Raw genomic sequence first — 26387 nt, forward strand, 5'->3', positions numbered from 1 at the left:
TCAGTCTGGCTTTTGTACTTTAACTTCAGGAGTTTTAATAGTAATGAAACACCCAATCTACTACATGGCTGTACTATTAACATTACATTTAGCTTGCAACGTGACAAATACTTGAAATCTTTAGCATTATTAATACACAGAAAATAGCTTTGATGGCATTCCAAGTAATTCATCTGTGCCACACAAAGCAAACACATATGGTTACACCAGTGTAGTACAGCATGCATAAGAACGCAATATCTAAGAGGAAAGACAACCTAGTAAATAGTCACAGAGCACTTTTCTGCTCTGCTAGCTCTAAATAACTGTGTGTCTTTTCGATAACATTCTCACATAGTGCTATCAAAAAAAAAAATCAAAGAAAAATGAGAATGTAAAAATTAAGAGATAAAATTGAGTCATGAAAAAAACAAAGCAAATAGCACAGCCTCCAGATTTTACTTTGTCAGACAAACAATTTCTCACTGTAAACACATCACTTAATGTAGAAACATATTGTGATTTTTTTTTTTTTTAAGAGAAAGATGATAATTAAAACACTGCAGGAGAACTTCCACTTTACAAAGATCCTTTAAATCAGTCATTGACAAAAAGAGTATTTCCCTACTGACATCTTATTTTCAGTCACATAATTTCTAAGCAAAGACTCATAAAGTTCTAAGTGTTATATGACAGCCTATGAATAAGTGTACTAATACAATTTTCTTTACTGAAATAATAAAAGGTGGACAAGTCACTGTAGCTAACCACAGAGAGAAAAAATTCACAAGTTATACTGTGCAAATTTGCACTTATTTATAGGTTATGCTTATGAATGATCACATCTGGGCTTCATTTTTAAAGTGCATTCACCTGAATTTATATTGTCATTAAACATTTTAACTTCAATGTTGTAACATGCTAACAAAAATGACACCTTAAATGGACAAATTTAATATAGCAAGTATATTTCTGATATTATGCAAATCTAATGAGGTTATACAAAACACTGCAGGCTGAAAGATAAAGAAAGCAAAAAAAATAGCACTAATTCATTAAAGCCAAGAATCTATAGCAAAAACCACAAAAGCTGTGCAGATGGCAGTCCAATTAATGAAAAAAAAAGCATTTTAGGAAGTCTAGTACAAACTGATAAGTCTAACAGAATATTAGTAGAAGTAGATAAAATATATTTCCATTTATCATCTGCATCATTTAAGCTATGTTCTATAATTACAACAGGATACTGCAGTCCAGAAGAAATGTCATAACCAGACCAGAGCCAACTCTGTTAGGCTTTAGAGTACACATGAAGAAACGGTTTCTGTGCTGGAGATCTTGCAACATAGTCCATAAAGTAACAGTAGATTCATACAAATGAATTGAGTAGCAACTAAGCAAAGTTCTGGTGACAGTCAAATTTCCACACACAGACGCACACCATGGGATGTTCTTCTCAAAACTGTAGCTACTGTGAGAAAAAAACACTTCAAAAACTTACAACACTATTTGTACAGATTTTATTCGTAATTACATTTAATTACAATATGGAAGATGTTCCCCTTCAAATATTAAACACAAAATATTAAGCCTTCCACATCCCACATAAAACAAAAATGCTTACCTACCTAAAAAAAAGAAAAAAAAAAAAAAGAAAAAACATAAATTAAAATTTAAGCTACAGTTAGTTAAGGTTCAATTGTTTGCTTGCCTTAAAATGTAATTATGTTTTCAATATATTGTCGTAAGCTTTAAATCTTCAGATTACTTACACTCCCTGGCATTAGAAAGCCACATGTTTCATTTTGTTAACAGTGCAATTTGTGACCATGTTAACAACTAACAGTAAATACGCATACATAACATGTCATTAAGAAAGATACCCCTCCTATAAAAATGTTAACATTTGCTTACAGAAGCAAAGCCTACTTTAATCTACACTTGCTGACAGAAAGAATAATATATTGCAGACAATCCTGTTTTATCCATGGGTCTCACTATATTAAACTCTTTCTTCCCCCTTCCCTTTCCCCCCCCCCCTTTTTTTTTAAGCAAAACATTCTTGGATTAAAAATTTCAACTTTAATATGGAAACCACAGAATGAATAGAAAAATTGTTCTTTGAATGATGGCAAGGTTTTCATGTTAGATAGTGTTACATGTATGTTCAAGTATTCAATTGCAACAGTATTACCATTCTTAGATTATGAGGTCTACACTGACACTATCATAAATAATTTATACTGATCACTTGCATGTTACTATTGCGAAATTTTGACTTCAACATGACTTGATACTAACCATCAGATTTCATCTGATTTTTAACTTGAAGCATTGAAGAGAAAGCGCAAGTCATTTGCTTTGATTTATTTAGTATAAATAAAGAATATCCTATACTAATATTTATAGGGGAATTCTAGTTCAGTATCTTGATCACAAATGTAAGGCAAAGAATTACATGTAGTAAAGTACACAATTTAAACAAGGTTAACACGATGTGATTCCCCCCTAAACTATCTGAGTTTTTGGCCTTCAGTAGACTTTATGACATTCCTTTAAATCTTAATTAGCATCAAATATTTACATTCCTATTTTCTAATACATATTTCTCATCACTGTATTTATTAAAAGTAATGCAGTAACAAATGTAGTAACACTATAAAACAGATTTACTCAGAATTTACAACATTCAGTAATGATACTCTGAAACAGTGAATGCTACAAGCAAAAAGTACACAATACATAAAAACTGATATCTGAACTAAGTCAAAGTATTAGATACAAAATAAACAGTAACAAGAAACCTACAACCGTGAAATACTCCCAAGCAGTGTACAGAACCACTTCCAGTGACATTAGTGGTGTTTGGATTAGACCTTAATACAAGTCAATCAGTCCCATTTTCTTTCATCAGAATTATTACAACCAGCATCAAGAAAATCCAATAGTCCGAAAAAACAAAAGGTTTCACACAACTGCTTGTGTGTTACATTTAAAAAGAATTTTCATTTACCACTTATTTACATATCGTATTGTTTTAATTAAATTGTACCTTTTAAAATCTACAGAAAGAATTTTATATAATTTTGTACCAGATAAAACTTGCAAGGATTGCTACTCTAAATGAAGTTTATACACAGACAAAATTACAGTATAGAACAGGTATTAGTATCACAAATAATCAATGTCTTTTATTGTCCTTTACTCAATGAATTTTTAGTCTTTTTCTTTTTTAATTAGAATTTGTGTTTCAGATAATGTGTTCTCAATAAACCAAGTGAATCTTTTATTAGCGCCATATACCACTCAGGAGTGCTAAATGTATGTAATGTTTTCAGGAACATTTTTTAGAGCTCTGCAATTAAAATTTACTGCCCAGCTAACTAAATACATAGGTTACATATACCTTGTAATTAAAATACATCATTTATAGAGGATGTTCTTTGCCACAGTGAGACAAATTTTAGAGACAAATCAAAGGAAGAATGTATTGCACCAAACTAAAATTAGAACATCTCCACAGAACCCACAACTTGTTCCACAGACAGAAAAAAAAAATGAAAAAAGGGAAGAATATTAAACATATTAAAATCTTGTAAGCAATGCTCCAGACTTTTAGCATCCTTTGTTTTTATACCCTTGTTTGATGCTTTATCCTTTGTTTTGATGCTATGCCAGTGAAATTGCATCACCATAAAGCAACATTATGCAAGAATGTCTGGCTAAAATTAAAATGTATTTCTTAGCATCATACACTTACAGGAAAATGCAATTCAATAGACATTCACAGTAAGATTATTCAAACCAATATATGCAACAAATATTTAATGAAAATATAAGGTAACGGAACACAGGTATGGATAGATGTACAGGCAAAAAAAAAAGTGCTGCTTTCATCATTCTAACTACACTCTTTTTAGACTCTCAGTATATTGTCAAAGATTCTCGACATAGCTGGACCTCAGAAAAGCTGCAATGAGATAAAGTTTAATATAAGTTAAGGAGCAGTAAGTTTTCTATGCAATGACAGTCAGAACTGAATTAAAAAGAATGTATTATATATATTTCCAATAATTTGCTGCTATGTAAAATACACTCAATTCCTCTGCAAAACAAGTTTTGCATTAGAGCACAAAAGCTGATAAAGATTTTCTCTCTCTCCAAATCTGTGTTCTGTGCAAGCAGGGATCAGCTAGTTGTTCCAAAGATATAATGCTCCATTATTTCTGAAGAGAACCGATATATCTCCTTCCGAATGATTTTTTCATGCCTGCTGAATTTCATTGTGATGCTGCTTTATAATATTCAAACTGTGGCAACATTTTGTTTAAACCAATCTGCTTCATGATTCAGAAGGCTTATTATTAAATATCAAATTTATACTCTTTACGAAGTATACAATTATTTGATTTACAGAAGACAAACAGTTAACATAAAATATTCTAAAATAAAATATTCTGCACAGATTTACTCAAGAACTTTGCTATAAATAGAAAGATGAACACAACAGCTAACAGTGATTCTAAACATCTCAAAATGACAATTCATATTTTACCCAGCTGATATATTTTAAAACGTGGCTATATATTGAGCAACTATGTCTACTCCTAATATCTAAAAATGTATTGAAACTAATAAAGTAACACATAAAAAAAAATCTCATTACAGTTCTGGAACACCTAAGCAAATTTTGTTTCATCTTCAACTTCTAAATTATTTTTAAAGGAAAAATAGAAACCTGTGTCCACAGAGTACTATAACAGTGGAATAACCCTTCCTCATATAATTGTGTTCTATCATTACTGACCACACAGCATTTTTTAATCATAGGTTCTATAATCTTAATCATCTCACTGTAACAATTCACCCACAAATTTTTTGTTTTCAAGTTATCTCTATATTGTTTCATGCAGTAACAAAATAAGCAAAACCATTTTTACCACAGAAAGTATTTTATTTCACTTGTTTTGCATGTTTTAAGTAGTTCTAAATCGTACAACACATTTCTTCCACAGGTGAAGGATGAATATACATTTTTAAAGCTGCACAAACCACAAAGCCAAGCTTAGACAGAATGAAAAGAACAAATCTAGTATTACTCAGCAAAGAGAGAGTAGAAGCACGCACACACATATATAACCCAGCAGTCCTAATGATCCTGAAGGGGGAAAAAAAAAAACTACTGCTTTGTTATGCAAATATACCATTTCAAAATTGAGAAAATTAAATGTCGTCACTCAAGCTAATATCCTTAGCTCAATGGAAAAGAGACAAGAGACAACAGCTACCCTCACTCTCCACCAAACCCCTCACAAACGTCTATTTCAATGAAGTTTTGCTTATATAGGAGTCTGCAGTGCGTAGCCCCAAGGACACCAGTAGCTGTCAGGTACTATTCTTTCAGAAAGGATTTTGTTATTGTATATTTTTAAAAAGTTAGCATTTGTTTCACCAATTTAATTCCCCCGGATAATGAAAGGCATATATTATTGCACATTCATAAATATTTCAAAGATTCCATTTATAATGCTTAGAATAGCAACTTGGTAAGTGGTTTCTAAAAACACATAAACACAACCATGCTATTTTTTTTCAAGGATTTAATTAACGTGCCCCAATGAAAGCATGTTCAAAGCACAAGAAAATTTTTAAAAATATGCCAAATTAATTTGATATTAAGCAAGGGAAAAAAATTGGAGAAAGATGGCTTCATATTATTACTTATCTAATGAATTGCATGCATTTCCTCCATTTATAAGCAGTGCTTTACCAGTGTTCAGATAACAGGAATTGCATATAATTGTTTTAATACAATAAAGTTGTTCTTAAAATCATCAAAACACTTCCGTTTTACAAAGTTATTTTAAAAAAAAAAACACATACAGACCTACTCAAACAGCAGCATCAACAGCAATTAAGTCGTAACAAAAAAGATCCAGAAATCAGAGCTATGATTTTAGCACTTTGCATAGTATACAATGAATGACACTGGAAACCATCTACACTCCTATAAACTTACATTCCCCTCTATCTTAGTAAACTGTCACAGCTAGCATGAGTTGCAACACTTCAAAATGAATCAAATATGCTTTTCTTCAAATATATAAGAAATAAATTACACTGTGGTTTGGTTTTGTTACTAGCCTGATCAAGAGGGTGGATGGATCACTGAAATATCAAATTTGAGGAAAAGAAACCTTATATGAGAAATAAGTTGTTATCCTGATAGAAACCTGCCAGATATCACCAAGTTGTTATAACAGTTTTAAGGCAACTTTGTAACAAAGGCATCTGTTTACAGAAAGTAAACTGTACTGAGGTGCCACAGGAAAATAAACAGTGAAGCACATGCTTAGCTGGGATGATAGCACTCAAACAGCCTTATCAGAAATAAAGCTGTAATTATGTTTTGAAACCTTATATTGATTTTTCCAGCCCTGATATAATTTCTAGAATATTCTAGTCATGCTATAATATTTATTTCTCAGATTTCTTTTCTTTCCTCTTAGTATGGTATCTTAAAACACGAGGACTTAAGCAATCATTGACATCGATAGCAACTGAACACCAAAGCCTTCAACAGAGCCAGAATTCCATCCTTTATTTTGGGATAGTCCTATGATAAAAATTTTGGATGCAGATGAGAATTCAACAAAAGCCTCTTTAATGTCTGGATGACCACATCTATTTTGCAGCCATTAATTTTGTACCTAATAAATGCTAAGTCAGGTATTGTGCTACTTTTATTAATTAAACACTTCTATTACTCACACAATTTGCAGCTTGACCCATTTTAACAGCAAATCTAATTTGGGGGATTTGGATTGGTGTAAATCAGACTGCCGTTCTTTTCTAAAAATGCTGACATTTGATCAAACCTTCCCATAGAATGCTTGCCCAATTTGAGGACTGACATTTCCTTTCTCTAACTTACTTAACTAAAAAATAGGCATTCTGGCCCATTCCTACAGTACCCCAAGGCAGCTCTATATTACTTTCAGTTGCAACTTGTGAATACTTTCTTTTTCTTTCTGTCTCTTTATTTTGACATGCATATTATGTTAGCTGATTTCAATCATGTTGCATGAGTGGATGACATACCTTAAAAGATTAAGTTTTGCCACCTGGGACAATTCCAGAAATTCAGTACTTTATGGCATCTCATACCCTTCTTCATCCTCTATGCGCTTGCATTATCAATAGTAGCTTTCTTTCCTCTTTTATGCCTAACTACAAGTTTTTCAAGGCTGCAGCTGACACAAGTCAGCTTGTAATGTCACTGTCTTTCATTCCCCTTACCCGATGAAGCTGCTCCATTGTATGCAACACTCTGCTGCCATCTATGTGACAGAAGAAATACAACCCTGTGAATGCATCAATTCTGCCTTCCCTTTCCATCAACTTTCGCTTCCCCTGCAGCAGCTGGAAGAAGTTATTATCAGGGAGTTTTTGATTACTTCTCCCTCCTCAGCCCCAAATGCAGAAAGCAGTTAGAAAATTACTTTCCTTTCCACACCTAGGCGGGTACATTTAAAGCAGAGATCTAGTTATTTAAAATAAAACCAAACAACTCTTCTTTAAAAAGGGAATCCAGTTTAACAACCTTCTTTCATTTATATCCTCAAACAAGAGACCAAACACGAAATTTGTTTTAAAGCAGTACGTTCAAATTTTGCAATTTGATTACATAGCAGAACTAACCGAGGGCTTGATTTCAACAATGATCCAGACCTAATTCAGGGCTGTGGCACTGAATGAATTACGATTCTGCCCCCCTCCCCCACCTTCGCATTGCCAGATTTAAAATTCAGAAGTTGAGTAGGAAGTCAAACTACAGAGCCTTAGAGCAGAAACCACACACAAAGCACGAGATGAAGGAGGTGGTACTTTATCCATCATCAGGGTCACAAAGATAAACACCACTTCATTCATCATAGCATTCAGCCTGCTTTGCATGCACCGTACAACACAAGAACAGCAGTAAAGAAAGTGTCTCTTACTTGCATTTGTAAAACATCATGCAAAAGACACCCAAGCTGAAGTTGCGCATATCCAAATGGAATCTATAATCTTCAGTTATGAAATCACGACATTTTGCTATTTAATTGCCAAGCCATATGGAAAAGTCCTGTTTCAGGGTTCAGTCTGGTCCTTTTCACACCCCTGATAAGCATTCAAATACCTCATTTCTTACACTGTTGCTTTCCTGACGCACTTAAATAACTTACTGGTATAATGTGCTTAGCATTTACCCTGGAAATGATCCATGAAAAAAACACCACGATGAGCAATTAAAAAAGCAAAAATCTACCAAGATATCTACATAAACTACAAATAAAATCAGCAGGAACCAAAAAGTGCATCAACTCTAGCATATTTTTCTATGGAGAAAAAACTGCCTCAGAGCAAAAGCAGAGGATTTTTGCCAAGGGAGGGGGAAAGATAAGGAAACAACAAGATTTGTGGAAAAGGAGGGCAGGGAGGAGATCCCAACAAAGGTCACGGCAGATCTTCTGTGGTATTAAGACATGCCCATAAACACAAAGCTCAACTTTCTCATTGGTATTCCATAAATCGTAGTCTATTTTAGGAGTAATACGTTAATGCTTGTATTTTCTAATAGTCCAAATACATTCTAGTACCACTGAGTGTATTATTCCACTGTTCTTTTTACAGATTCGTAACAGTTGCAGCCATATTACGGATATTTAACTAGTAATTAAAGTTAATCTGCTTAATAATGTTAATAGTTATACTGTTACTATATAGCATTTGGTTTTTATGTCTATTTAACCGACAATGTAGGCTGCAATTACAGAGACTGTGTGAAGTGCCATAAATATTTAGTGACCCAAATGTAGAAACACACAAAATTCCAATTGCTAGCCATCATTAGAATTACCACACTTCCTAAGACAAACAGGAAATCCATTTGAACAGGTATTGTATTATATTAAAAAACTACACAGAATAATTTAAATGTAACCACTTAAAAATTGGCTGTGTAAAAAGAATTAGGTTGCTTAGAGTTTTTAAATGATATGCAGAACACCACCACATATAAGCATTCAAAGGAAATATCCTTATTCTGCCCTCTGGTGCACTGTGACTCCATCCCACAAGGACACAGCTTCTGGGGCAGAACCCAGGAAAGCATCAGAGTAATTCTAACAGCCTGAAATTATACTAGTAGAAGTGTGTGCTGAACTACAATAAGACTGTGCATTCCCTTACAGAATCATATCCTGGATATCTACCAGCACAAGCAAAAGCATGAAGCATTCTGAAGGACAAAAGGCAGCTCAACTAATTTTTAGTTCTTTATATTTATGTCAGAGAGTCTGATGGCCCTGTCTAAGAATCAAGACCTCATCGTATCTGTCCCCACTGTGCAAATGCTAAGTATGTTTGTTTGCATAACAATTTTCTGGAGAAGTTACGTTCAGGAGGCTAATACTACGAGCTGCCATGAGCAGTAAACATACAGCAGCAGACAGACAGTACCCAACTATGCCACAAAACATGGTACTACAAGCCCATACAGGGGATCCTATGCTCATCAGAAATACCCTGGGGCAGAAGGCTCTACATTTATAGTCCTATTATACCATAGATCAGGTTTGGAAACTCATTTTTTGGCTAATAAAATGAACTGCCATATATGCTGAATTAAATGTAATTTAATATCATCTTAAGACAATAAAAGTATTCTATAAAATATAGCTATAAAATTCTCCAACTCCATAAAATTAAGGCCTGCTAGGCTTATTTTTGCCTATGTATAAGGTATATTGCCTCTCTGTAAGTGTGCTGCTACTATTCTTTTCAATTAACTGGACTAGATCTTGTTACACTCAACAGCCAAACTGCCTGCTGTAAAACAGCAAAAAATTTTTTTGAGAAGCCATGAGATTTAGGACATTTATATTGAACTTAAAATCTATGCAGTAATCCAACAGCACAACAATGCATACTGAATGATGCACTAGGTATAGCATATAAAATATTTACTATGCAAGCTGTAGTACACAATTCTAAATCTTGGTACTAACACAGGACTAGTGGAAAAGCTTTTCAACACCTTGAGTTATTTAACTTGAAGTTTTACCCAACCAAAATTGTATCAAATTAAAAACAACTTTTGCCAAGACTGTAAGAATCAGAATTAAACTGAGTAAGTATGCAGTTAGTATATTGTTGTTAAATGCAGTTAGCCTCGTTTAGATTACTGGTTGGTATTCATCTCAGATTTTTTAAAAAAGACAAAACACTAAAAAAACACCTACAATATCAAAACATGCATCTCCCAACACAAATCAACTATTTTCGGGACTAGTTTACAAAATAGACAAGCAGTGGCACCAATCAGCGGAAGTTACTTTACTTCAGTGTTGTTACCGGGACAGTTAAAACTCAGCCAAGCTAAATTTGAGGGTTTTCAGAATAAAGGTCATAACAAAGTGCTGTTCTGTATGGAGGGTACAATCACCAGCCTGGATACTGAACAGCACAAGGACAGACCTTCTAAGGATCATGGAGCTTAAAAATCAGGAGACCTGCATTGGCAGTTCTACTTTACTTTTGGGGTAAGCTGTTTAACCTTGTACCTTAGTTTTCCTCATAGCTAAGAGCACACTGGAAACATACACTTGAAGTAACTTCCTGATGTGAGACTGCCTCAAAGAGACATCATCCTCTCTGACATAGGCTTTCTCACTGATGATTTTCAACTGTACTAAGTAAATAAGAGGAGGCATGCAAGGGGGGGTTATTCCTATAATATCAGTGATAACACCTTCAAGACAGCCAGCAACAAATATTTGTAATTATTTGATATGCTTGTGACCCAAACACAGGGATCCTAGCTACTAGGCCATATCTCAGATGCAGCCTTCATCACCATAAAGATGAGTTCCCAACTGCAGGTAAAAGGAATATCCCTTATTAGACAATTGGAAATGAAAAGGAAGCCCTATCTCCATAGGGTTTTGCACTCCACAGGACAGGGATGAAAACAGGTTTCATAACATGAAGTAGATGAGGCCTTTCCAAACTACCAGAAGTCTCATGTTCATAGTTCCTGGTATTCACGGGATAAACACCTTGATATCTGCTGGAGGTACAAGACAGCTGTGTACAAGCAATCAAGGAGGTCTGAGCATGTTGATAACTTCCTGACACAGATGATTAAGGAACTGACAAGGGGAGATACGTTGCTGAACCTGGTACTTACAAACAAGAAAGAACTGATTGGGGAATGTGAAGGTCAGGGCAGCCAAGGTTGCCATGACCATGAGATGGTGGAGTTTATGATCCTGAGGGGAGGGAACAAGGCAAATAGCAGGATCATATCCTATAATTCAGGAGAAAAGATTTAGACCCCTTCAGGGATCTGGTGGAAGGAATCCCATGGGATACAGCTCTGGACAGAAGAGCAGTCCAGGAGAGTTGTTGATTTTCAAAGATCTCCTCCTCCAAGCTCAAAAATAGTCCATCCCAACAAGCAGGAATTCAAGCAAATGCATCAGGAGAACTGCATGGATGAACCTGATTAAACCTGATTAAACTTGATTAAACTCAAAAATGAAAAGAAAGTGTGCAAGAGGTAGAAGCAGGAACAGGTGACTCATGAGGAATACAGAGACACTGTTTGAGCATGCAGGGATGGGGCTAGTAAAGTTAAAGCCCATCTAGAGTTGAATCAGTGAGCAATCATGGAGGGCAAAAAGAAGCTTCTACAAGTCCACAAGCAGAGGACAAGGCAAAATGCATGCCCACTGTTAATGGGATAGAGACAAAGCATACAGAAAAGGCCTAGGTACTCAGAAGATGCCTTCTTCACCTCAGTCTTTACTTGACTGGCCTTCGGCAATCCCACATCCCCAAAACCAGTAGGGAAGTCCAGGGAAAAGGCACACTTCCCCTCAGTGGAGGAAGATCAGGTTAGGGAACCTTTAAACAAACTGAAAATACAGAAGTCTATGGGCCCCACTGTGATGTGTCCTTAAGTGCTGAGGGAACTAGGCAATGTCATTGCCAGGCCAATTTTGATTATCTTCGAAAAGTTGTGGTGACTAGAGGAGGTTTCTGAGGACTAGAAGGAAGCAAGTGTCACTCATATCTTCAAGAAGGGCAAGAAGTAGATCTGGGGAACTACAGGCCAATTAGTCATATCTCTATACCTGGGAAAGTGATGGAACAACCGTTTCTGGAAAGAATTTCCAAACACATGAAGGATAAGAAGGTGATCAGAATTAGTCAGCATGGATTCACAAAGGGGAAATCATGCCTGACAAACCTGTAGCCTTCTACGATGAAATGACTGGCTTGGCAAATGAGGAGAGAGCAGTGGATGTTGTTCATCTTGACTTCAGTAAAAATTCTGATGCTGTCTCCCATAACATTCTTACAGACAAGCTCATAAAGTATGGGCTAGGTTCAGGGAGGTGACTGAACTACTGCACTCAGAGGGTTGTGATCAGTGGCACAAAGTCCAGCTGGAAGCCAGTCACCAGTGGAATACACCAGAGGTTGATACTGGGACCAATATTGTTCAACCACCTCACTAATGATACAGATGATGGGACAGAGCGCACCCTCATTGAGTTTACTGATGATACAAAACTGGGAGGAGTGGCTAATACACCAGAGGATTGTGCTGCCATTCAGAGGGCTCTTGACAGGTTGGAGATACGGGCAGAGAAAAACCTCATGAAGTTCAACAAAGGGAAATGCAAAGTCTTGCACTTGGGGAAGAATAACTGCATACATCAGCACATACCAGTGGCCGACCAGCTGGAATGCACTTTTGCAGAAAAAAAATCTGGGGGTCCTGGTGGTCAACAAATTAAATATGAGCCAGCAATGTGCTTTTGTGGCAAAAGAGCCCAACAGCCTCCTGGGCTGCATTAGGTAGAGTGTTGCCAGCACCTGGAGGGAGGTGATCCTTCCCCTCTCATCAGCGCTGGTGAGACCTCTTCAGGAATGCTGTACTGGGCAGCCCAGAACTAACACAAGAGGCATGGACATAATGGGGCAAGAGCAGCGAACAGCCACAAAGACTAAAGAAACGGAGCATCTCTCACATAGGAGAGGCTGAGAGAGCTCGGTTTGTTTAGCATGGAGAAGACAAGGCTTGGTTGGAGGGGAGAGAGGGGAACTTATCCATATGTATAAGTATCTGATGGGAGGCTGTAAAGAGAACAGAGCCAGTCTCTTCTCAATGGTACTCAGTGGAAATACAAGAAACAATAGGCACAAACAGAAATCAGAAAGTTCCGTTTAGGCATGAGAAGCTTTTTTAGAATAAGGGTGGTCAAGTACTGAAACAATTCTCAAAAGAGGTTATGGAGACTCCACTCAGAAATATTCAAAACCTGATTGGCCATGGCCCTAAGTCACCTGCTCTAGCTAATCCTGCTTTGAGCAAGCGTGTTGGACTAGATGATCTCCAGAGATCCCTTCCAACCTCAACCATTCTGCAATTCTATGATCTTATGAAACAACATGATATAAACTTTTGCTCACATGATTCAGGTTTCCCGTCCCAGCAACTGTCCCAATTTTCTACCACACAGTATGCAAGCTATGACTGGGATGCAGCAGAGATCCAAGTGAACATCGCTTTTTACTTCCATTTCAAATTTTCCCTCCTGGGCTCTGCAGATCTTGTTAATCTTGTTTTCCCATCTTTCCTGCTACCCCCTCATTGTCTATATAGCAAGAAAGCAAATAGAGTTGCATGAATAGGCATAGAGTTGAATGCAATAATTAATGGTTTACAGAATGTGCAGTTCATAATTAGGGGTCAGTATTTGAAACAGATAGAAAGGCCAGAAGAACCAGAAGTGATCAAGTTAAATTCTGTCAGCATGTCTTGCCCCTATGCAGAAAGAAGAGATTGAAAGCTTTCCAAGACGGAGGGCCTTCTCTTAGAAGAGGACAAAAACATAAAAGAAAAAAAGAAGGACCTAGAGATGAAGCTGAATTCAACAGACAACATAAAAGAGATCCTTACACAAATGATGGTTTACATACTAAAGGCCTCTTGATTTTTATATTTCAGGTAACAGTGTAAAGCTTGCTTCTTAAAGTTCATTCCTGCATACCTCAAGCACACATATGTGCTTGAGGAACTAAACTAAACAGAAAAATCTTAATGTCTACTAAAGAACAAGAGAAGAAAGCCATACACATCTTGTGAAATAAAAAAGAAAAACTTTTATTTGAGCATATATTGACTTTTAAAAATGTAATACATGCAAATAAGATGTTACTCTTCAATAATACGTCCATATTGCATACATAAAGAACACCTACCACAGAAGGGTCAGCCCACTGTTTTTATATCTTATCAAATATATGTGCTACAACAATTTTGGCAAGAGATGCCAACAGTCAGTGGCCAGAATCCAGTACACGTTAACCCCTGCAACCCAATACGCTTTAAGGATGAGAAACTGAGAAGTTGTGGCCATGTGCACTACAGCCAGATTAGATGAGGCTTTTTAATGCATGTCTTCTAGGATAACAGCAGCCATACAACTGGAGACATTTCTTCAGCTCCATGCCTAACTGCTCAGTACTAATTTCAAATGATGAAATCATTTCATAGATTTTTTTTTTTATTAATGTTATGCTTTTGCTTCAGAAATTTCTCAAAGTATTTACCAGTATCCCCAGTTTAACACAAATCAAAACAAAAATCTTACAGCATAGCCAATAGTGATGAGATAATTTGTTCTAAGGGGGTGGGAGGAATAGTTGCATACACATAGATTTGATATACCTCCTGAAACACTATGATACAAAGGGTATGGATATCATTTGAGCCAAATTAGCATTTGGATTACTGATTTCCAAGGCATTTAACAGAAACAAGGATATGAGTAGAGTTCTGGGTAAAAGAATTTAGATTAAGCCATCTGCATGTACCTGCACCCAACAGCCTGTTAGTATTTAGAATCAATATACTGAAAACTATTACTCCCATGAAGCCTAATTAAATGGAAACAAATCGTGGTTAGCACTGAGGATTCCCAGGGCACCAAAAGCCAAAGCAGCAGGACATTCAACGACTGGATAGAAAACATGAGGCTAGACTATTTATTTAATAGCTATGAAGTGAATGTGCTACTGTTTTCTGAAAACCCAATGGGGAAGTTACAGTACGATAGCTAATCCCCATTCCTCATCAAAACAGACAGGAATGCACACTGGATAATTTGTTCCGATGGTATGACATCATTCTGTTAAGTTTACTGTTTTTAATAACAAGTTTCAGCCTTCTCTCACTTTCTCCCATATACAAGATCAGATCAGCCTCTCAGTGACCTACTTTATGAGTCATAATCCTCATTATTTATGATTCAGAAAAATGTCTTCTCTGACAGTATTTCCCAGACTACTGTGGGTTCATTCCAAGAACCAATTTCATCTTCATTGGTTTCCTACAGGAAACCAGACCAACTTCCTATTATTTTATTTTCCTTACTTTCAGCATGGCTCACAAAACTAACTGGAAGTGAGAGTGATAGAAAACTTTATTCTGTATAAACACAAGCCAACATAAACATCACCAAAAACTACTGAAGACATCACCAGTTCAATGTGACCAGAATGTGAAACAAGCTAAGATTAGAAGCTGTCTTCCCTCCTTCCCCCAATATGGTGTGTACAGACAAAAATGGTAACCTTATATAAACAAAGTTTAGCAGCAAGAACTGTTCAGTTGTCACTCCAGCAGGTGGCCAAGTCCCTACTTCCTATTTAAACACTGAGCACTTTTCAAAAATGGCAAGCATTGGTAGACTAGTTTTAAGTCTGATAGATACCTCAAGTCAAGTCCCCCAATCATCTCGGTCAACAGGTCTGGAATACCTACATTTTTCCCTAACTGGAGCAATGGAAATATCAGTGGGTATGCTAGGAAGCACAACACACCAACCCCTGAAGTAACCCTGTCTAACTTTCATCTATGTCCAGTAGGACTGATTAGTACTGCCTAAGCACTGGTCCTGCTACATTCAGGCTGGCTTCTAAAAGAGCTATTCTGATGTTCCCTCACTATTTTTCAAGGCACGTTAGACTTCAAAAAGCCAAGACCCACTGCCAGATCTGAAATGGCTCCAGAAGTTCATGCAGGGAAACACCTGAATAATAAGCCTTCTCAGAGCCCATGGCAGTGTGATGAAGACACAATGACTATTGCAGCATCACCACCAACATCCCTTCACTCCATACTAGTGCTGTGATTTGAGCTGTTGACAGCTGCAGTAGCCACATGGAGATAACTTGGGCCTAGAAGATCAGTAAAAATTCCATGGGACTTGAGCTGATTCCATGAAGATTGGTAGACAGTACACTGCTTCAAAAAAAAAAAAAATGCAGGAACATCCAACATTGTACTGCAAATACCTGGCAGAGTTTGCTGGCTTCAGTTCCACTCTCCATAGCAGCAGCTAAATTGTTCTGAACCAGAGCTGCCCTTGGAGTTGGACTGCCTTGTTCTTATGGTGCTGCACCTAATAAAACCAACTGGACATGTACAGTACAGACAGCAAACTGAATAATTCAACCATGGATAATTCTTTCAGAGCAATTTAAAATCAAGATTACGCTTGTGTCACTTCCATATTCTGCTGTCCTCCTTGTCAATAACTGCATTCTTTCAGCACAGTTTGCTCTTGATGGGTTTAGAAATGAGGCATATGGTTTGATAGCAGCAACACTTTTTGTAAGAGGTTTGACTTACAAAACCAAAGCCAAACTCATTTTCATAAGGCTTAAGCTCTTCAATGTTCATTCAATTCTCACATCAAGAGAGGCTAGGGAATTTATCATTTAGGAATACTCTCACATTGCACACAGCAAGGACACAGCATATGGCTGATCCATAATCTACTTTAACCACAATTAGCTACTTGCCCATAAATTTTAGTTCGTAAGCATGAAGAGGAGTACAAATGAGTTTTTTTGCAGAGTAAGTGGAGTTGACCTGTTAAATGAGCTTTTCTGTATTTGGAGAGCACTGCGGTTTAACATCTATGCAACATGAATTCAAGTTACCTACTCTGTTGTTTATACTCTGTCCTTACAATATAACTGTATTTGCCAGAATCAAGTTACTCATCTTCAACAAGTCCTTTTTGTTTCAGTTTCTATAAACTGATTTTCCAACCAGAAAAAAAAGAAAGAAAAGAAAAACTAATAAAAGTAATAGTGAAGCTGTCTTCTCCATTTATAGGTTAGTCTTTCAAAGACTACTACTTGTATAAAAACTGGTAATAGGTAAGCCTTTCTGGAAACAACACGTTTAGATAGACGTATCTGCTCCATTGTCATGCAAATGGAAATGTTGTGGTTCTAAGCACTGTTTGGTCCAACAACTTCACGTTACTCCTCCACTAGGGAGGAGGAAAAGCACATTGTGCAAAATTGTTTCAAATGGTAAAAAAAACGAATTTCAAAACCTGGGGATCTTGTTGGTAATGACAATTTAACCTCATCTAAAACAAGTCTAACATCTAATTGCATATTCAGTAACAAAATTTATGCAGTAATTCAGCATCTCAGCAAGTACAATTCCGTTGATGTAGGGCAGTACTTATCTGTCAAAACTAGCAATTGCTAAAATGGCTGAAAGTGCTGTAGGCTAAAATTGCATTTTCACATATGCACATTCACAATTCTCAGTGCTGGAAGCTACTCACCTTGACATGGCTCTGAGCTCCCAGGTTGTATATCTCAGTGGGCTTGACTTCATTAATGATCTTCACCAGGCAGGTGCTGTCCGTGAGATCACCGTAGTGCAGCTTCATGTCTTCAAAGTTTAAGAACACACTATTAATATACTCTAGTCCCAAAACAATCTAGCATCCTTGGTCAAGATACAAACATTATTCCAGATTTAAAATCCAAATAAACATTTACTGGAAAAAGCTAAGGGAACAGTGGTTAAGTAAGGTTTGCTTGCTTTTTTCCCCTCTTTAAACATAATATAGATTTCCCTGTGGGAGCAACAAGCACCATTTCAGACTATCTTTTTAAAAATCTGATTTACCTGGCAACATTTATATAATTTGTTCAATCACGTATATTTCATTAAGCTAGGTTATATAAATTAGATCACTATCCATTACATAATCTTGGCCACCAACTATTATTTTAGTTCAGGTTTCCAACGTTTTGCTCACCAGTGTTTTCAATAACTTAATTATACATTTGATAGTTTTCTCCTCCTTCTCAAAATGAAGTTGCACATGCTTAAGTTCCTCACTGCAAATAATTTCACAGCGTGACTAGCAGAAAAAAGATACTAAAAATGCTTAAGCTATTTATAAGCTGAATATTTAGATTTAGATAATATTATCCTATGACTTGCTGCATTCAGTACAACAGTTTTCCATTTTAATGATATAGCTATACACTGCAAAGGAAACAGCAATTTCAGAGAAGAATTGTAACTAGTAGCGAAAACGCATCATGACATTAAACACAAATTTCAAATGTTGTTAGATATATCAGTCATGCAGCTGTTATTTATCCTTTCCTGACTGGGTTAGTTTCTAACTGGTATGTGAAAAAGGAGGTAAGAGCATGAGGCCAGCTCCTGTCAAAGTTAATACAGCATGTCACAATGACTTATCAACTTGTCCTTGGTTTCAGAATCTAGCCTGTCAAGAATTTATTCCAAAAGTTAAATTCACTCTCATAAACAGGCCTCATATCCCTCTTGCTTTAAAAGAAATACCACCACCATATGGCCATTTGGACATCTGTTCAACAATAACAACCACCTTTCTTTATTAAAAAAAAAATCTTTTATTATAAATATTGAAGAATTAGCAGTTTACATTCAGATGTCATATTTACACAAATTTTCATTTAATGCTTTTGACCTCAGTAAACTTCGGTTTGTAATGCATTATCTCCAGAAAAATATTCCAACTCTAGGGCAGTTTAGCAGTCTTCCAATCTGACAAACAAGGATGGTCACTTTTTTGGGCTGTATCATCCACTAACTCAATCAATCTGTATATCTTTTTTAAAATTATCAAACCAAGAAACATGAGGTTTATTATGAAAGACTATAAAATGAATACATAGTACATTTTAAAAACACTGTTCAGAGATATGTTCAACATACTCCTGATATCTTTTAAGGCAATGTGGATGCAAAAGCAGGACAGTTCTTAAAAAAGACCTAAGTTCCAAGCTGAGGCTATGGCTAACGGAAAAGGGAATGCTAATGCTCTAAGAGATCTGTGATTGAAATTTGGGGGATGGCAAGCAGGTTATGACCCTTTTAGTACATATCAATTATCCAGGCTGTGGGTTGCTTGCATTCCTGCAATGCATTCTGTACAGCCTGTGCCAAAACAACACTAAGTTTCCACTTGTTGGGAATGCAACTGTCCTGCTTTTCTAAGAAAGAAAAAAAAAAAAAAAAAGAAAAATCAAAATGAACTGCCCTTTCTGCACCAAAAAAAGAAAGCGTCCCCTAAGCAACAGGAACCTTTTCCTTTGCTTACTTCCTTCTGATGTTAGATGAATTCTCCCTGACTGCTGAGCCAGCCTTTGGGAGAGCAGAATGCTCCAGAGCAGAGGACACTATAACAACAGGAGAGTCAGGCAGTTCTGTAAGTAGCTTTTGGGTCTGAAAGAGCAGTAGGTTACTCTCCAGGCTAAGCAGCAACTGGGCAGGAAGGAGGTGCCTGGCTCCCTCTTCCTACACCAGCAAACTTCAGCTCTATCACCATTCTTAGGCCAGAAAACACTCTCAGAGCTTTCCAAGGGGAAGCTGTACTGCCAGTTGCACTGAGAACTCAGAGACGGTCTCTCATAATTAAACTAAATTTAAAGCTCTCAAAGTGCCCACTTTGGTCTACCATCAAGTTTTCAAAGCTTCTTATTCAAATAGCTTTTTTAGAGGGGGAACAGCGCACGAGGCAGCGTTGTTTATTTTTGAAATTGTGAAAAAGAAGTCTTTCAAGAATAACAGGTTAAGTGGAAAGACTTACAAGAAAAAAGGTTTATTTTGTGCAAAGATTTATAAGCATAGATCAAATGCCAAAACCTTTGGGCAAGCACTGATTGATATTAATAAAATTATCCAATTTGAAAGCCTCCTTAGTAAGCAGTAGCTGGAGGGCTTGCTTCAGGGAACCCTATAACCTTGTTTTCTTTACTTGATTTCATTTTCTTTAAAAGAGATCCACTGTTTATGAGACCTTCTCCTTGCAACATATAATCCGTTCCTCATAGGAAGAACACATTGGGCAAACAAAAATTTAGAGTTTTTGTTCACATCAATCACTATTGCTTCTTTACTTCCTCCAGTACTGCCTGGAAACCCATTGTTTCAAAATAGTTGCCATGGAACAGCCTTTCCTGAGATTCCAAGTCCAATTCCTCCTCCTTCAATTCATATGCTTACATGCCTCAGTTAAAGGAAAATGAGATAAGAAGTTGGGTAAAATATCTAAGGGTTGCTTTCTTTTACCTTTCTTCCACACCTTTTGTTAAATATTTCTCTCTGTATTAATTATACTACCTTCTCAAATCACTTTCATATTCACAAGATGGTCCTCATGAAGAACTATTTCTGATTTGATTTCTTCACTAGTTTTACCTTGTGAACAAGGTAAAGTTTCATGGGAAACATATCGCTTACACTGTCCTTGATGAAAACAGCTTAGTATTCTTTATGAAGGTACTACATTCATTTTTTTTGCCCCTCCCAATAAGATATTTTTGCTAGCAGTGTCCAATAAATTCACAGAGAGCCTTGTAAATGCCATGGAAGTACTGTCAAAAATTAAATATTAAAAATAACAAAGACTGTGTAAATTGTAACTTATAATGCAATCATACTTTGATATTATTGGTTCTGTTTAACCATGGCAGGAAGTAGACTTCAAAGACACTGTGATTTGTTTATGGCATCAAGATATTTAGTGGTAACAATGCCTTTATTCTACAAAATACGTATAATGTGAAGAACTATACATTCATTAAAATAAACAGCACAACTTGAGTAGAACGTACAAATTCAGAAGGTCCAAACACTCATTCTTCCTGTCACCAGGAAGTATTGATCACATCTTATTCATATTATCACGCAAGCTGTCAAAGCTTCAAAAAAGCAGCTTATCCTCCTAAAAGGCTCATAGAGTTGCTAAAAAGGTGGCTGGGCAAATCAACGCATCTTCTGGATGCATACAAGTTATTTTGGAATAAGATGAGTCTCTCTTCTCAGAAAAGCCAACCATATTAAATCAAGTGTGATTTTCTTATTACAGAATATTTTATACTGTGTAAATGTTCCATTGTTCCATCGAGAGGAATACAGCAGGATTTCAGTTGTTTCTTTTTACGCTATGTAAATGTGGCCCAGAAACTATGAAGGGTAGGCCACAAAAATCAAGCAAAAGGAATCAAACATGCAATGAAAAATATTTCACTACTAGCATAAAATCTCATGTCTATGTAAAAGTATATAACTGCATCAAGAACACACACACATTGTTTAAAAAAGGAGATAAGTTTAAGATAACTGTCTCAACAACTTATTCTAATATCTCAATTCTAATATCACTACCTCTATTCTGCTCTCTCAGCACTTTCAACATCAAATAGCTCATTACAGGGTCAGCCATTTTCTAGCTGTTGTTACCTATTTGTGAGAGCAGTATGTCGGCATTTTTATACGATAGAAAAGGTCTTTCTGTGCTCCTCTAACATTTTTCCCTCTTGATAATTGTCATGCACAGAAATATATATGCTTTATGTCACCTTTCAGTCAGAGAAAAAATTATCAATTCTTTTCATTCTAAGCTAGAGCAGCTAACAATGGAGAAAGGCAAGGCTTAGCTAGCAAGTTTCAGCTGTATAACCAATCCTAAAATCAAGGAGAGCTTTAAAATGACTGCCAGCTGGTAGAGTTTTGGTAAAGAAAACTGATTGTGAGATTCCCTTCCTCCTTCACCAAACAAACCATACACTGTAAGAAATCTTAAATACAAAAACACATTCTTACTTCCTTCAGTGTGAGCCTGTCGGTTCTTATAGAGATGTTCAATCCGGCCTGTATTAAAAGAACTAGATCGACGAACGATTCCATGCACCTGTGGATTAAACACAGAAAAACAATCAAAGGAAATGGTAAATATATAAAAAAAAGGAAATGTTCATCTTCTCGTCTTTCAAATACATAGGCCTAACCCTTACATCAAGTAATGTGTTTGTCTCCATTCCTAAACTAAAGGCAAACAGTTATCAAAATTCTAACATAATACTCCACAATTAGCTCTGATTCTGCTGTGTTTGCGTCAGTGCCCTTGAACTGTTCCATCTTCTCTCTTGTTGACACACCACTAGCAGCCCAACTGTCTCGCACAAGACTGAGAACACATCCAACTGCTCTAGAGCACCATCTCCTTGCGAGGGAAACTTGCCAGCACTGCTGCAGGGGGGCAAGCAGGATGTGGAGTCTACAGTAATCTCTTCTAGATGGTTATAGAGGGGTCTTTCTGGAGCCAAAAGATTTGGGCACACACACACACAAAAAAAAAAGCAGTTGCAGGAGATGGGACTGAGGAAAGGACAGGGGAAACAGGTAAGAAGAAAAGAAAAAGTCAAGGGGAAAGAGAGCAGCAGCAGCAAGGCCCAAATATATTTTTAAACACCTGTTATTCACCGTCTGTTCTTCCAACACACTAGAAAGAACAGTCAGTTCTATTTTTTAAATCTCATGAGTCAGTTTTCTGAGATGGGTTATAGGACACAAAGGCAAATTTAAGGCCGAAATGCAGGTTGGGAATTTCCTTTAACCAGCCATGACGAATAGGTAAGAAAAAAAACAGCAGTTCTGACTAACATTAAAGAAAAGCCTGTTTGTGTCTAATACACCAAAGAAACTGTTTGAACACTGAAACTATTTCCTCCTTATGCAAGATAGCCCCATACCTTCTGTCAAAGTTTATGCTAGTTTTGGTCACCAGCTGCTGAAACTGTGCTTGCACAAGTGGAATCAAACCTCAACACCTGCTTCTGCCCTCCATCTCTTCCTACCCTGTATTTCTGAAAGGGACCCCTTACTATGTGATACATCCTATACTCATTCGGGTTGGGCCATCACTTTAGCTTCTCACTTTATATTAACTTGAACCTGCAAGCATATCATCAGCACTAGCAGAATTTTTAAAAGTACATGTCTTAACTATAGCTACACATGCCAAAAACACATTTTACTCCATTTCAAGTCTGAACTTAACTGAGTAGAAAGGTATGCACAACCTCAGAGTGAGACCAATTTGCTACATTATGAATGACCTTTTGGTGGCAGGCTGTGTAATTATTGTGCAATATTTTCATCTTTAAGGTGTGCATGTCAAATTCACGATACCTATTTCCTTGCATAAAATCTCTTTACCACCCAACTACCCATTATGCTCACACAAGGTACCTTGTTCTAGAAACCAAGTGCTAAACTTTTCACAACTGAATAAAATACTGCATTTTGAGGCTTAACAGGTAACCCTTAGAAATGTGAGGCCAAAAGTAAATTCCTTCCATTAAGCAATAAATTTATGAAGTTTTAACTAAAAGTTGCCTAGAAAGAATCCTCATCAAAATAATTATTTATGGAATATGTGGATAATTTATTTTTATAGGGATATAAAGGCTATATACTTTCAAAAGACACGTCCATAATAAGTTCGGTTTTGCACAATATGTTGGAAATGCTTTGATTAGTTACCTGAACATCTGTTTTTCTAAGCAAAATTAGACATTGCAATTTTAAAGTATCAAACTATTCCAAACAAAGTTTACTGAAGCGCTCTACAACTGTTCTAGCAAAATTAAATATTTTGGCTTACGTCCTGATGAGAGATTTCTTGAGCTCTCAATTATCTAACTCAGAATTAAGTCATGCTGAAATTCAAGATCACACAAACCATTGACCAATAAGTCAAATCTTGTCATCTCAAGGCTTGATGAAAGATTGTGCATGCTTGAGCTTTGTGTCAGCTGAACGATTGTCGTACTAACATTTGACCAATGAGACATGTTAAATGCAATCACCTCATGACTTCAAACACTTTCAGCAAATAAACAAATCCAAAGAGCCTCCTGCATCCAGTGATAATAAGAAAACACTCAAACTCAGCTTTTGTTTTTTTTCCCCACTCCTTTTTCTGGTATGTATATACAAGAGAAAGAAAACCTGCCAAATGCTCAATCTATGACAGCAATATCGCTGTAAGAACTGATGAAAGATGCTTTTGTCTGCACGGGACAGGTGAAATGCAAACTTTGTGACAAGCCAAGATGTGTGCAAACTGGTTAATCTAGTTAAGAATGCATGATCAGTAGATTTTTCTTAATAGGGCTTGATCTTTCTTTAGACAGTCTGATACTTTAAAAAAAAAGTCTTAACTGACTTGCTAGTCAGTTGAAAAAATGCTGTCCATAAACAGCAAAGAAATCTCAAATTCAACAAATGTTCGTTTATGAGCTTCCCAGACAGAAATTTACAAACTGTTTTAACTGGAAATGGATTGAACTTTATCAAAAAAAGATCTGTCATACCCTTGTACCAAAACATTCTCTTCTCATTTACTAGTTTTTGAATTGCAAAGATATCTATCAGATAACTATCTATCTTGTCCAGAAGTCCTACATCTCTGCTATTCCTTTCTTAATAAGCATGATATCATGCTTATTATATCAATATCAACTTCTTCAAAGCCAAGAGAAACTACAGGGAGATTCTGTCTCAGGGATACATCTTACTCTAGAAGAATCACACTGCACAAACTTGCCTCGCACCAGAGCCCAGAAAGAAAAATTGCATCAGGCTTCTCATGGGACTAGAAGGAACATTTAGGCCATGATGCACACTAATATTTCAGCAAAGAAACAGCTGCACATATAAAAGCAGTATCGTTGAAGTAAGTCCACATTACAGAACACATGCTATGTATGCTGTCGTGCTTGGCTTCTAGAGGCTAAGTTAGTAATGCACGTATTTTAAGGACTGAACACTATGGTTACAATAGAATGAGCTGAGATGAAGAAAAGATTACATTCTTTCTTATCCCTTTTCTCCAATTCCACTAGGATTTAATCAAATACCTTCAACTGTTGCAGCTGTAAGAACTCAGATCCACTGCAGATAAATACTATTTTGTGTTTTAAGGTTATATTCAGCACCACTGCAATATTCAATCTGTCATTATTCAAATTATCACCTAGTTATTTGGAAGGAAAAAAAGAAAAAGAAATCAATAAAGCTGCATCATGCAAACTACAGTTTATAACTAAAAGACGACTTTCTCTGTAAGCAGTAGTCCAGAGATTTCAGTCTTAAAATGTTTTTTTTTTTTTTCTGTTACAAATAACTGGTAACATACACACTTTATTTGTGAATTTCCTTACATTACTACCCATAGATTACCATATTTGCTCTACTGTTCAGTTAATGAGGAACAGAGATCTCTAAGTAGGAACATAGGAAAGAATTCCAAAAAATACATGGAGAGCTGAGGAAAAGAAAGAAAGAAAGAAAAAACTCCCTCTCCCTTCCACCACCTCCCCCCCAAAAAAACCTCTACCCAATTATTGTAATCTTTCTACTGTGCAGAAGATCGTATTCCATTTTAGCTTCAGTTAGCAGTTCAATTACAGAGTAGGAAGGAGTGTGTGCTTTTTCCTGCAAAGTAGCAGAAGCAATGAAAATGGTACCCTTCTTCCCCAAATGGAACGGAGGAACAGTAAAAATAAGCAATTTACAATACTTAAAACCCACACCAACAAGCAAATCAATCAGTAAAGCAGTATAAAAGGATGCAATAAGCAAGGCAAGACTAATCACATGCAAAAGGACGAAAAATGCAGACTGTTTCTTATTTAGATATGCAGCTATTACAACAGAGGCAGTAAAAACCTACACTAGAATTAAAGTACTGTCTTTTACCAAAAAACCCACAAAATACTACATTGTTATGAGAATTATCTGATCATCCCTTTCCTCTTCCTTTCTATCGTGATAATACCTATTGCAAGCACTCACTGCTCATGACTGAGCAGGCAAATATTCTCAGATACGCACTCCAAGTGATTTGAAAACATGAAATCGTACCACAGTAATATTGTCATTGAATTGGCAAGTTCCCCCACCCCTCAAAGAACAATCCTGCTTAGTAGAGTTACTTAGCAGGAATTAAGGAGTCCGACTCCCTTTATTTTAAGAAAAAGGTAAATGAGGCTCACATGCAAAGGAAGAATACAATTAATTAAGAGAAGGGGTAGGAAGCAACACTCCCAGAAGTCTAAATTCTTACAAAGAAACCAGGATGCTTCTCAGAAAAAAAAATGTTTAAATTTTCAGCATGAGCCTGACA

General features: G+C 36.4%; 1 protein-coding gene across 1 annotated transcript in view; it reads right to left on the minus strand.

Moving 5' to 3' along the window:
* Positions 1 to 26387, minus strand: part of GMDS (GDP-mannose 4,6-dehydratase) — a 425497-nt gene that overhangs the window by 328843 nt on the left and 70267 nt on the right. Inside the window, exons 3-4 of the mRNA XM_062570043.1 lie at positions 22019 to 22106; positions 17691 to 17800 (exon numbers count right to left, since the gene is read on the minus strand). Coding sequence (XP_062426027.1) covers positions 17691 to 17800; positions 22019 to 22106 — 198 coding nt within the window. The remainder of the gene's footprint in view (positions 1 to 17690; positions 17801 to 22018; positions 22107 to 26387) is intronic.

The sequence above is a fragment of the Rhea pennata genome, chromosome 2, assembly GCF_028389875.1.
Source record: "Rhea pennata isolate bPtePen1 chromosome 2, bPtePen1.pri, whole genome shotgun sequence".
Lineage (NCBI taxonomy): Eukaryota > Metazoa > Chordata > Aves > Rheiformes > Rheidae > Rhea > Rhea pennata.